The sequence below is a fragment of the Dreissena polymorpha genome, chromosome 9 (assembly GCF_020536995.1).
Source record: "Dreissena polymorpha isolate Duluth1 chromosome 9, UMN_Dpol_1.0, whole genome shotgun sequence".
Taxonomy (NCBI): Eukaryota; Metazoa; Mollusca; class Bivalvia; order Myida; family Dreissenidae; genus Dreissena; species Dreissena polymorpha.
Window position 1 is genome coordinate 96,401,891 of NC_068363.1, and position 12,846 is coordinate 96,414,736.

A 12,846-nucleotide genomic window follows, 5' to 3' on the forward strand; every position below is an offset into this window, starting at 1 on the left:
TAAGTACAAAATTCCCTATATACATGTACTTCACAAATGACACAGTGTCCATTATAGAACGCGCTATTGCGCTTTCTTTCTAAAGATCATGCACATGTCCAGCATATGTGTGTGAAAATTCGTGTGCTCAATATCCAAAATTTCAAAACAAACTGATAAGGATAATAACTGGCAGCTTTATATTTTAACAAACCCTATTATATCAAACTCACCCAAGAAATCATAAAAACACAATTTTTTCAACATTAATTGGATCAAAAGGTGACTTCTAAAGTGTTCTATTAAATGCTCCCCTTTGTGAGAAAACAAATGCTAGGGTGTTAAAAAAGGTTTGCTTTACTTTGATAATAATAGGAAATCTCCATAATTAAAAATGTAGGGTCTACTCAGAGCTTCAGATAAGAGGGCGTATCTGCGTACTTACGCATTGAAAAATAAAAAAACGCATTAAAAATCGGCCCAGTACGTAAAAAACGCAATACAAATCTTGGTACGTATTTTAAATTGATTAAAGTGCGTAACCGGTTTAAAACAATAATCCAGGTGAGTTTTTAGTGTAAGTTAACCTTTGAATAAAAAGTAAGCCAATCAAAATAAGCTTGTAATAAAAATGGCCGCCCATCATGTTTGTGGATCAAAAAAGGAACGTTTTCAGCGACCAGCGGCTCCTGCAGGAATATTTTTAAAGAAAGTCTGTTCATAGCGTCATTTTAAATTCATTCTATTTGCATTTAATAATATAAATAACAATAAAAATATTTATAGATTAAACACGCCATTTACTTTGTCAGTTTTCTATGAACATGGAAAATACCCTTAATATTCCTAAATACCCTTTATGGCTGAAACAAAGGAGTAAAATACGCTTTAAAAATAATATCAGGGGGTGAAATACCCTTTAGACTTAATCCTTATTTGAGCTCTGGGTCTACTACATGTTTTTATTAATTATCGCTTATTAAATTCGTAATTATTCGTACCTTTGAATAGAAATTTTGCCTAATTGCCAATCACAAAGAGCATATTTATTTTTCCTGAATGACTGCGTAAAATTCCCAACTAACAGTTTTTTACATAATTTAAATGTGAAGCACTTATTTTGTTCAGGTGTAACATAGATAACAGTTCAAACAGAGTTATAAAACATATGTAAATCCTGCAAGAGAAACGCACACAAATGCTTTGTAGCAGCGTCACATCAACGTTTTGCTCCTGATATAAGACATTTGCATGGTAAGCATGTACATTTTGAAAATGTGCTTTACTAAACACTAAACAGCACTTGCATTTATTTTTTGATTGCGAACAGTACATACCGATTTGGGAAAATTTAGCACGAAAACCCTGAAATTGGGAAAATGTCCATCCAGTAATCAGCAAAAAGGAAGTTTGGTGTATTTTGAATTTCTTGGTACTAAATGTTCTAAAATATGCCTTTTTTGTTGAAATGTTCAGTTTTAGTGCTCACTTGGAATGACACTCTTCAACAGAGAAATGTTATTGTTCAACTGAGATTAAGCATCCTGGCTTCTGAGGCCTCGGTTGACACTGACACAGGTTTGCCATTATTACCAGTTTAAATTGTCTTGAAGCCATACTTTGACAACAGCAGGCAATGACTAGACCACTATGGTGTGATGTACATGTGAATATGACAGTCAAAAGAAGGATCCCACAATACTTTTTTAACTCAATGACCCCTAAAAAATCAGCTAGTTGCTGCGCAATTATAAGTATTTTGAAAACTTCGTGGCACAGCCCCACTAGCAAAACTCCATCTACTACTGCCTAGTAGGCATTGACACAGTTTCCTTAATGTTGGGTAAAAGGGATGCACTTTCAATTTTGTAAGCCCATTCTTTCCAAGAGGATGACAAAATATTGCTCATTAATTATATTGTCTTTGTGCTTTTCTAGCAGAATAAAGGCATTTTAACGATAAGGAAGAGAGTTTAAGTAATGTTGTCTGTAGTACACACAATGACTCTTTCCACAGATAGCTTTATCAGTAACTTACAGCTTTATGAAAAGCCGAAGTAGATATCTTCAAAATAGTGTGTTGCTGTGAAGACAAACACAAATGTGTCTTAATTGTGAAGTTGGTTTAAAAAAATCTGACGTAAACAAATGTGTGTGGGTCCCATCAATTAATATTAGTAAGTCATGTCATCCTCAACTAACAATTATTTAAAGGGGCCTTTTCACATTTTGGTAAATTGACAAAATTAAAAAAAAACTTTTTCAGATTCACAAATTTTCGTTGTACATCTCATCATCATCTTTCCCTGTGGTCCCATCTGTCCGCAAACCAGCTTCCTCCATGCGTCTCGGTTCTGGGCGAGTCTCTCCAGCTGCCCCCATGTTTTGCCCATCTGCTTAGCATCTGCATCCAGGTCACGACGCCAGGTGTTTCTAGGCTGCCCTCTCTTCCTTTTCCTTCGGATTTCCATGTGAGAGATTGCCTTGTTGTATTGGATGCAGGCTTGCATAATGTGTGGCCTATCCACCTCCAACGTCTCTGAAGTATGTCTTCTTCAACTGGCTGCTGGTTTGTTCATCTCCATAATTCTTCATTGGAGATCTTGTCTGGCATGCGGATCTTCCTGAGGCAGGTGTTGATGAAGACCTGTATTTTCTTTATGGTGGTGACAGTGGTTCTCCAGGTCTCTGCTCCATATAGAAGTAGTGGCTTCACTATGGTATTGAAGAGCCTAATCTTGGGGATGCCAATTGCGCTCGATCCCCAGATGTTCTTCAGCTGATGGAAGGCTGCTGGTGCTTTACCGATGCGGGTTCTGACATTTGCATCTGTTCCTCCCTGGTTGACCAAAATGCTGCTGAGATAGGTGAAGCTGTCCACCACCTCCTCCTCGCCTTGGACTGTGATGGGTGTGTTGTTTGGATGTGTTGTCCTAAACACCTTGCTCTTCCCTCTGTTGATGGTGAGGCCCAGTCCTAAGCTGAGTTGTCAGCTACCATGTTTGTCTTTTCCTGCATCTGTTGTTAGGTGTGGGAGAGAAGAGCCAAATCATCGGCAAAGTCGAGGTCTTCCAACTGTTTCCAGAGTGTCCACTGAATTCCATTCCGCTTCTGCTCAGTTGATGTCTTAATTACCCAGTCTATGGCCAGCAGGAACAGGAAAGGTGAGAGTAGGCAGCCTTGCCTCACACCTGTTCTCACTTCAAAGGCATCCGTGAGCTGTCTGCCATGAACGATTCTGCAGGTCATTCCCTCATTAGACTTACCGATGATGTTGGTGATCTTTTCTGGCACTCTCTAGTGCCTCAGAATACAAGAGAGACTCCCGATCAACGCTGTCGAACGCCTTTTCATAGTTAATGAAGTTGACATACAACGGCGAATTCCACTCCAGGTATTGTTCCAGAATGATGCACAGGGTTGCGATGATCCGTGCACGATCTCTCCTTTGGGAAGCCTGCTTGTTGGTCACGGAGATGCGGGTCTACTGCGTCTTTCATTTGGTTCAGCAGGATGCGATTAAACACCTTTCCTGGCATGGACAACAGTGTGATTCCTCGGTAGTTGGAGCCGGAGCTGAGGTCGCCTATCTTGATGAGGTACACCTCTTTCCACTCTGTGCTGACTTGGAAAGCATCAGGGCTACTCCCTGGGTATGTGCTGCATCCTCCTGATCATGTCCCGAGGACAACAGTAACTCACCAGAAGTCAGTCGCTTCTGCCCAGAGCCAGTCCATCTTGATTCACTGATCTTTAGGATGGTGAGGTTGAACTTCCTCATCTCTGCGGCCACTTGTGCTGTCTTCCCTGTCTCATACATGGTTCGGACATTCTATGTACCAATGGTGGTTGTGGTCCTGGTGGAGAAGATGGTCTTCGGCCTGATGGCTTTCAGTTGACACTGGCTTTCACCGCCCGGCGTCATACGTCCTCCAGCTGGAGGTCCACCTTCTCCCAGGTCCGTGATGTCTGTTGTTATTTTGTTTAACGTTTCTGTAGCAATAAGGTTTCAACAGGGTTGGGTGGCAAGCCCTACGCCCAACCCTTCTCCTTTTTAAGCGCGGGCTTGGGACCGTCCTTGGCGGAGTTTCGTTGTACATGTAGTTTTACTAGTTATGATATTTGTGAGGAAACAGTAATACTGAACATTTACCATGCTCTAAAATATCCATTATATGCATCTTTTGACGATTTAAAACCCTGAAAATTATAAAGCATTCCAACATGAAAGGATTAACTTATTTGGAGAGTTCTGTTGTTGTCGTTACACTTTGTGACACTACGAGGATTGCTTATATTAAGTATAAAATAGATGACTTAATGTATGAGCATGGATGGCCGAGTGGTCTAAGCGATAGACTTTTACTCCGGGAGTCTGTGGTTCAAACCCAGTTGAGGGTTACTTTTTTGTCTGTCTTTAGTTTTATTCTTGTTTTTTTAATGGAGCCTTTTAGATCCAATGTTTACATTTATCAATATAAAGCATTTAATGACAAACTTCAATACATGCCAAAATCTGTGAAACGGCCCCTTTAAGGATGAATGAGTTTTGTTTCACATTATACTGAGCAATATATATGTAGTATATGTATACTTCTGCACAGGTCATTGTAAAACTGTTAAGAATGAACAGCTGTTAATTGTTGTCTATCTAAGTACATACATATACATGACTGTATACCTACAGAAGAAACTCACATACCTTGGTTTCATCTTGCTTCAGGTGTTCTTTCTTGTGTAGTCTTTTTTCATACTGGTAGATTTCATTGAGAAATCTGTCATATTCCTCTAATTCTGCAGCAGCACCTACAAAAAAAACATTGATGTATTATTGTATTTATTTCATTCACTCGCACCTTATATAGCTTGTGTATGGGCTGTGTGTGTGTGGGGGGGGGGGGGAGGGGCTCCAGAGTTTGCATAGCAATTAAGTAAAGGAACCTGTTCACAGATCAGAAACAAATTGATTAAAACAAGAGATCTTAAGAATTAACTTTTCTCAATATGTAGTGTTTCACAATAGACATGAAAGTAAAACTGCCCCCTCCCCACCCCAACAAGATATCATTAGAACCATTTAATGTTTTTTGCATGTTTCATTCATGATGATTTTGCAAACAAAAAAGTCTCTAAGAGTGTTCAAAAAGTTGCACTTTAACAATATCAGAAAAACTCCCTGCTACCTAATGTAGCTATCACAAGATTTTAAAATGTTCACAAGTTTTTTTCATCGAATAGACTTAGTGACCTAGTTTTTTACTCCACATGACACAGTTTTGAAGTCAACAGAGATATTATTTGGCAAATGTTAGGACCAACTATCATGAGTGATGGAACTCGGTCAGTGACCTCATACAATGACCCCTAACACATTTTAAAGTTTCAATTCAATAACTTCAATAGAACAGTTTATATAGGCAGATGTTGAATTTTACCTTAACTAAAATTCTAAGTACATGTTCAAACAGGGGGCATAATTACATGTATAATAATACTTGTTAATCAATATCTTCTACTTTAGCCTCACAAATATTGATAAAAATATTTATTTTTGAAGTTTTATAAATGCGCTTTATAAATAGTAAAGAATAAAAAATTATTATACAATATAGTTGCTTAACCCTTTCCCAACTGGAAATGAAACCTTTAAAACTTGAATCTAGTAAGAAAGATCTTTAATTAAATTTAACTTTCTAAGGGACTACAAATGCGTCAAAATAAGTTTTTAAGTGGTAAAGGGATAAAGTCCCTGTGGTTTTCAGACACTGCATGTCCCATGAGTCCTACTGTTACTTGTACATGTAGATCACAAGTCTGTCTGTCTGACAGAAAAAAATGTTGAACAAATTTGCACATACTGCATGTGACGAAGATACAAGATGGAAAATGTTGTTCAACCCCTGAATTATTTCAATTGATGATGTCAATTACCTATATCCCTGTGGGGACAGTTGGTTTCCCATTTTATTAGTTAACTCTTTCAGTGCTGGAACCGAATTTTGAAGGCCTTTGCAAACAGTTTGGATCCAGATGAGACACCACAGAACATGGCGTCTCATCAGGATCCAAACTGTTTTCTATTCTGATAGTATTCTTTGAATTTTTTTTGAAGATAATGCTTATTTTAGAAATTCAGCAGACGACATTTTAGCAGACGACAAATTACCCAGCATGCAAAGGGTTAAACGCCTCCTAACTGACCTCCTAGGGTTAGTAAATTAATGTTGGGCGACAGAGCAGCCCCAGCCCAGTAAAATGATGTTGCGGATTTTAATTACTGTTTGTTTAGGGAAAAGTGAACTAATGTACGATAGGAAAGCAGATGAAATTCGTTAGATACATATACATGTACTTGCTTTCCAGAACAGCATTAGATGGTTATTAACTGTTTTCAGATCTTTAGGAAAATATAATGAAAACAAACTCTTCTGTTTCATGATTAAGCAAGACATTTTATTAGAATCTCAGCTGACCATGATCACTCTACATGTTTGATGATAACATTTGAAAATGATTTTACTCCCCCATGTGTGTTGTGTATGGGACCTGCACAATTTCCATTCATCCTTAATCACAAACAATATTCTCAAACACATTAAACTGTCCCCCACCATCTTCATGTTAAACACAAATGTCTATTCATTAATAATCATCTTTTGCAAATGTATGATTTCAGCGCTTTCCACAGGCCATTTAACAGTCCCTCGCCAGGCGCTTTAATTTCGAAATCAGAGTCAGCAGGGCGCTTGAAATTTACCGACATGGGTATTTTCTGCAACTGGCGCTTCTTAAGATCAAAGCGATATCGACTATGCCGAATATTTTGAGAGTCGATTTTTAATCCTCAGTCAATAACATGTACATGTATCTCTTTTCCAAACTAAAGCCCGCCTTAAGACGGAGCATGGATGTTTTGTAAAGTCTATATTGGCCAATGAAAACACACGCTTTGCATGACCGACAGCACTCGTAGGCAGTCAATACATTCAGTAAAATCATGCAGACAAGTGACGTAATTGTCATAAGCGTTTGATTTTGTGACAGTTTGTTGGCTTTGTTTTCTACCACACACATCGGTCCCTATATGTATGTTGTACACCTCAATGTTGAAATCTCTGCAAGTTACTAAGAAGACTGCTGATGGCAACCAGGTCTAATCCTCGCGGAAATTGTGCATATAACATGTTCATAACATTTATTCGACTTGTAAAGGGTTTACAAAAAAAATATTGTTAAATTCATTACACACAGCTATAAATGTTTTGTTGAATTCTTGAATGAGCATAATTAAATTTGTCATCTGAAACAGGCTACATAGTTTAATGTTAATGCCACATTAATAAATGCTTGTTTCAAATAAACAGCACAGTGTATTTTGTGTTCCTTTGTTTCAATAAAAAGGGCGCGAAAATTATGCAGACATCTACGTCTAGTTGAAAGTGTTGGTGCATTTACAGCAAGTCAGTTGATGTACCCATGTTCAGTGGTAAAACCCCCGTCCCGATTGGACGTAATTTTGTAAAATCTTTAAATAATAATTAAATAGTCACATATGCTGAAATTCATCTGATACTTAGGCAAATGTTTGTGTTTATTAAATTCTAGAGCACTTTTATCATCAATATTTACTAGAATTTACGTAAACAAGAGATGTGTTTGTCAGAAACACAATGCCCCCTACTGCGCCACTTTGAAGCCATAAATTTGACCTTTGACCTTGAAGGATGACCTTGACCTTTCACCACTAAAAATGTGCAGCTCAATGAGATACACATGCATGCCAAATATCAAGTTGCTATCTTCAATATTGCAAAAGTTATGCATAATGTTAAAGTTTTCGGACGGACAGATGGAGAGACTGACGGACAGTTCAACTGCTATATGCCACCCTACCGGGGGCATAAAAATGGAATATATCAGTATGGAGGGGCTGCCCTCCCAAACCCACTCATAACAGCCAGTCGGTTCTTGGGCTTTAAAAAAAATCCAGTGGAAAGCACTGATGATATGTTACACTGCTTAATTATTATATAAAATATGAATATGTTTTAATTTATATTGACCTTGAAACACATTCAATTAAAAAAATCTGTTTTTTCTCCAGATTGGTATGCATTTCTTGCAAAACAATCAATGAATCTGAATGGAAGTTAAGCAACAAGGCGTTTGTGTTTTAATATGTGCTGTGTAGGAACAGGCGCCACCAAATTAAGTCATTCCGCTAATTTACAGTTAAATTTGCTTTGTAGTATACAGCTACAGTTAGTACAACACATTATTATACTTCTTTCGTTTTTCATAAAGATTCTCGCATTGAGTAGGTCAATAGGCTATATGTCACTAAATCAAAGTTTATATATACTGAAAACTTATTTGAGAATATTGGTAACTTGGTTGAAAAAACAACAACAACAACGTACCAAAATATTGGTCATTATCACAGGTACATGTATAACTGTTTTCTGACAGCAAATTGAAATTGGGTCACAAATTCCAACTTATGAACAGCACTTAACGTTCCAATAGAAAAATCGTCTAAATAGCAATACAGAGGGAATACTGATGCCAGCTGAAGCATAATAACCAAATAAATGTATTAAATTTCTATGGCAACCTGCAGTAACATCAGTGAAATGAAGATCTTGCACTTTTACCTAAGGCTTAAGCAAAGGTTTAAGTGGACACCAACTTGATTGCTCTCAGCTTTTATAAGTACATATGTACAGATCAGAGTTCTTCTTGGTAACCGAATTTTTAATATAAATTTTTTATTTATCACGTATGTCTATGAAATCGAGCTCAATCAACCTAAAACATCGTAACAAACACAATACCTGTTATCACCGACATCAATTTGCGAGTGATTTGTGGAGAAATACTAAAAACAAAAGCTTTATACAAAAACCGTTATCAAACCGAAAGCTGAAGTATTGAATTGACGATTCGATCTATCTTACAGATGTTCCGGAGATGGTTGGTACATTACGATTGGTTGATTAGACATGAGATCTATCTTGCCGATGATTCCGGAGATAGTCTTAAGCGTGTTTTTTAAATTGGAAATTCATTGGAATACTAGGCTTTGTCTATTGCAAAAACACACACATTTAAATGAACCGTTGACGTGTTTGAAACTATGGATTAATATCACTATTATGCGTGCATACCATATCAAGTAAGTTATTTTAATTTGCACATTATGGATTTATTTACAATATATTTGGGTTTATTTATGCCAGAAAATAGTTTATGTGGCTAATATTTCCGATTAAAGCCCCGCCTAGATTCTGGGCGGCATCTTTACATGAATAAACCTGTAATCAGTTGCAACTCCCAGCGACCCGGAGCCTCGGAGGGTCAATAGGGTACTCGGATGTTTCGCCCCCAAGACGTTTCCGCCCTCGTCGTTTCGCACCTGGTCGTTTCGCCCCCAATTAGCGCAATGTTCAAATGTAGAATGTTTTGTCACATATCATTATTGTGTAGTTTGTTCATCGATGGTATTTAAATAAAATGTGTAACAGTTTAATTGGTGATAATTATATAATCATCAAAGAAAGTATCCTGAATCAATAATGTAGGTATATCACGCATAAATCCGACAAAGGGTAGGTGATAAAACCAGGAGTCACAATAAGTAAATATATACATGTAAAAAGCATACAATCAAACAAAATTAATTGAGAGTTAGATGATGATTTTTTTTATTGACTTGATAATCACAAACCAATAAATTCGAAACAAGTATCTTTTATAAGCGGTTCATCAAGCCGGTATACACATATATAATTGAGGCAATTGACCGTTAATTTTTATAGCATGAGTTATAAATTAAAAATGTATTTCATTCCTTCATAATGTTATTGTGATAAAACAGGTGTAAGTTATGGTAGCTAGAGCGCTTACTATTTGTAGAAACGAAATGTGAAAACATTTGGCACTCCTGATTTATTAAAAAATATGTAAGTATTTCTTTATTGTAATATATAATAATTACGACTCATTCAGTTTATAATTGTGATTTGCTGTATATCCTTATTGTGTATTATGTATACTCGAATAAACGAAGTGATCTGTTATATTCACAAAAGAAGTTAATGGTAAAAAGTTAATGAAATGATAAGTTTTAGAACAATATCAGTGAAATGTAACAATTTGGTAAAACAAAATAAACTCTTTAGGGGTGATGGAATATAGTATCGCTAATCAGATATGGTTTCAATGATTATAGAACTTTGGAACTCCTCATGTTTTTTTTAACAGGTTTTTGTTTATTTACCTATTAAAAAATAGAACATATTTATGTACTGCAATTTCATATTTAATAAATAATAATTTAAGTCGTAAGACATTATTAAACATATTAAATGCGTTAAATTCCTTCGATTAACTTGACAACTTACGCACAAATTGATGCTTAGACAACAATCAATTAATGACACATGCTTTCAATTGTCAACCAAACAATGCAGTTATTGTTTTTGTTTTTTAACGAGTGCACCGGGATTGTCTCCCATATGGCCATCGCCCCCAGAAAGACGTGTTAGTTGGTTAAGGGGGATAGTGCAAGATACAGGAGACACCCCGTTCCAGAGGTGACCCTGGGTCCTTTAGTGCCCGGTGGATAGCACCTAGTACACTGCACCTCGGTTTAACGTCTCATGCGAAAGACAAGTTAGTAGGTTAGGTGCAGCGGGGGATCGAACCAGCGATCTCTGGATTGTGTGCTCCCACAATGGGTATTTGATTAACAGTCTGAACAAGTGTCATAAGCAATGCTGCATGCCACCCAATGCGGGCATCTTATCTTTGAGAACAATATGCCGCTAATCCGATGTAAAATAGATAAAGATCGGCATATGGAGTGGCGGTTCTGAAATAGTCCTTTTATGAATGTTTAATATATTAAGTGTATTGACAAATATATGATTTAAATATGTTAATTTTCAAATACACATTTGTTTGTCAACAAGACTCTTGCGAAAAAATATACGAATAGATAATTGACTTATATGACATTTTGCAGGTGTCTCAACCGATGCATTATAAATCATTTTGATATAAAACTGTTCAAGCATACAAAAATGCAAATGGAACTGTGTGTACGAAGCATATTACAACCGTTTCTTTCATATTTCTGTCTTCCTAATTATTGAGTAATAGCGTATTATTAATTATTAAAATGAAAGGACACATAAACTTGTCTTTCTATGAACTTGATTTACTTATAAAACGATATACATTTGAAAGGACAAATAAACTTGTTTTTCTATGTACTTGATTTACTTATAAAACGACATACGTTTACTTATTATAAAAAAAAGTTATTATATAATCCAGCGATATAGTGTATGGATAATCTGATAAAAAATACTTCCGTCATTGCACTGGTATTTCTCTTGAGGAATACAAAGCCGCTGTGAAGTCAGGATGCTAGCTTGACTTCTTATGCAGTCCTTATTCAAAGAAACAGACATGTAGAACAGAGGCCACCGATATTGATGCCGACTACGGACTTTTCTTCATGTTGCTTGTACGCTATTATTCTTTCATTGTCTTTAAGTACTGAATGATCGTATGTGTTCATCACGTTGTTTTACACTGTTATTTTACGTTATTTTATGTCAAATAAATGAATAAATAGATCAGAAAATTATTTCTTATTTTGCTTTTTTGTTGCTTTTCTAGACTATAAGTTAAATTATTGATGTGATAAATATCCTCTTATTCAAATTAAAATTGGGGGCGAAACGACGAGGGCGGAAACGTCTTGGGGGCGAAATAACTAGGATGTGAAAATACTTGGGCCCGAAACGTCTGGAATTCGTCAATAGCTGGGAGGTGTATTATTGTAACTAGACACCAACAATTGGGTGAGTAGTATAGCTCGAACTAGTCTGTGAATAGTGGAGCTAAATTTAGCATTCACAGAATACTTTATTCATTTTATTACCATTTGCATTGACGTTATTTCGTGTCCCAAGCACCGAACATTCGGGTCCGAGAGCACAAACGAGTATTCCAATACAGACTGGAAGTAAAAACATTATTTCGATTCCACAGTTAAACTTCCAACAGAACTACATTTTGTCTCATTTTGAAGCAATGTCCTATTGATTTTCGAAAATCCGTGACAAAATGCGGACCCCAACAAGTATTGTTTGTTGACGTCAATGGGAAAGTAGACTGGTTACTCCAATAAGTAAAACTTGCTAGCCCAGTCTAATGCTATGGTAGTGTTCGGTTTAAATAAATAGTAGGACATTTCGGTCCCATTTTAGTAGAATACAAATAAAATTTCCAGTGTGAAATACAAACTCGAATGGTATTTAATAAAGATTTTTTCAAGGTTTGTGTCTTTAATAATTTCACGATTATAACTAGCGCACATTCCTCGCCACCAATTGAAAGAAAAAGCAATTTCAGTGATCCGTTTATTTTGTGTACATAATACTATTTCCTCTTACCCATCAATTATTGTACATAAACACACGTTATCATATTTACTAGTGCTCGATTGGTCATTTTCGGCTCGGGTACTACTTATATGTACTCCGGGTACTCTAAAGTATACTTAAGCTCGATTGGTCATTGCCAGCTCGGGTACTACTTAAATGTACACAGGGTACTCTGGTTTATGGACGTTTCGTGCCACTACCATTTCGTGCCACTGGTATTTGTGTTGAAAAGAGATAGACGTTTCTTCTTCCTCATTATTTTTTATCGAGTTCACCGGGATTGTCTCCCATATGGCCATCGCCCCCAGAAAGACGTGTTAGTTGGTTACGGGGGATAGTGCAAGATACAGGAGACACCCCGTTCCAGAGGTGACCCTGGGTCTTTTAGTGCCCGGTGTATAGCACCTTG

General features: G+C 36.7%; 1 protein-coding gene across 2 annotated transcripts in view; it reads right to left on the reverse strand.

The window, feature by feature from the left end:
* LOC127845478 (neural proliferation differentiation and control protein 1-like) overlaps positions 1-12,846 on the reverse strand; it is a 93,543-nt gene that overhangs the window by 30,574 nt on the left and 50,123 nt on the right. Inside the window, exon 1 of one of the 2 annotated variants that reach the window (XM_052376409.1) lies at positions 11,933-12,189. The exons of the other annotated variant lie outside the window; for it this stretch is intronic. Coding sequence (XP_052232369.1) covers positions 11,933-12,026 — 94 coding nt within the window. The 5' untranslated portion in view covers positions 12,027-12,189. Of the gene's footprint in view, positions 1-11,932; positions 12,190-12,846 lie in introns of those variants that run through there. 2 annotated transcript variants of the gene reach the window in all.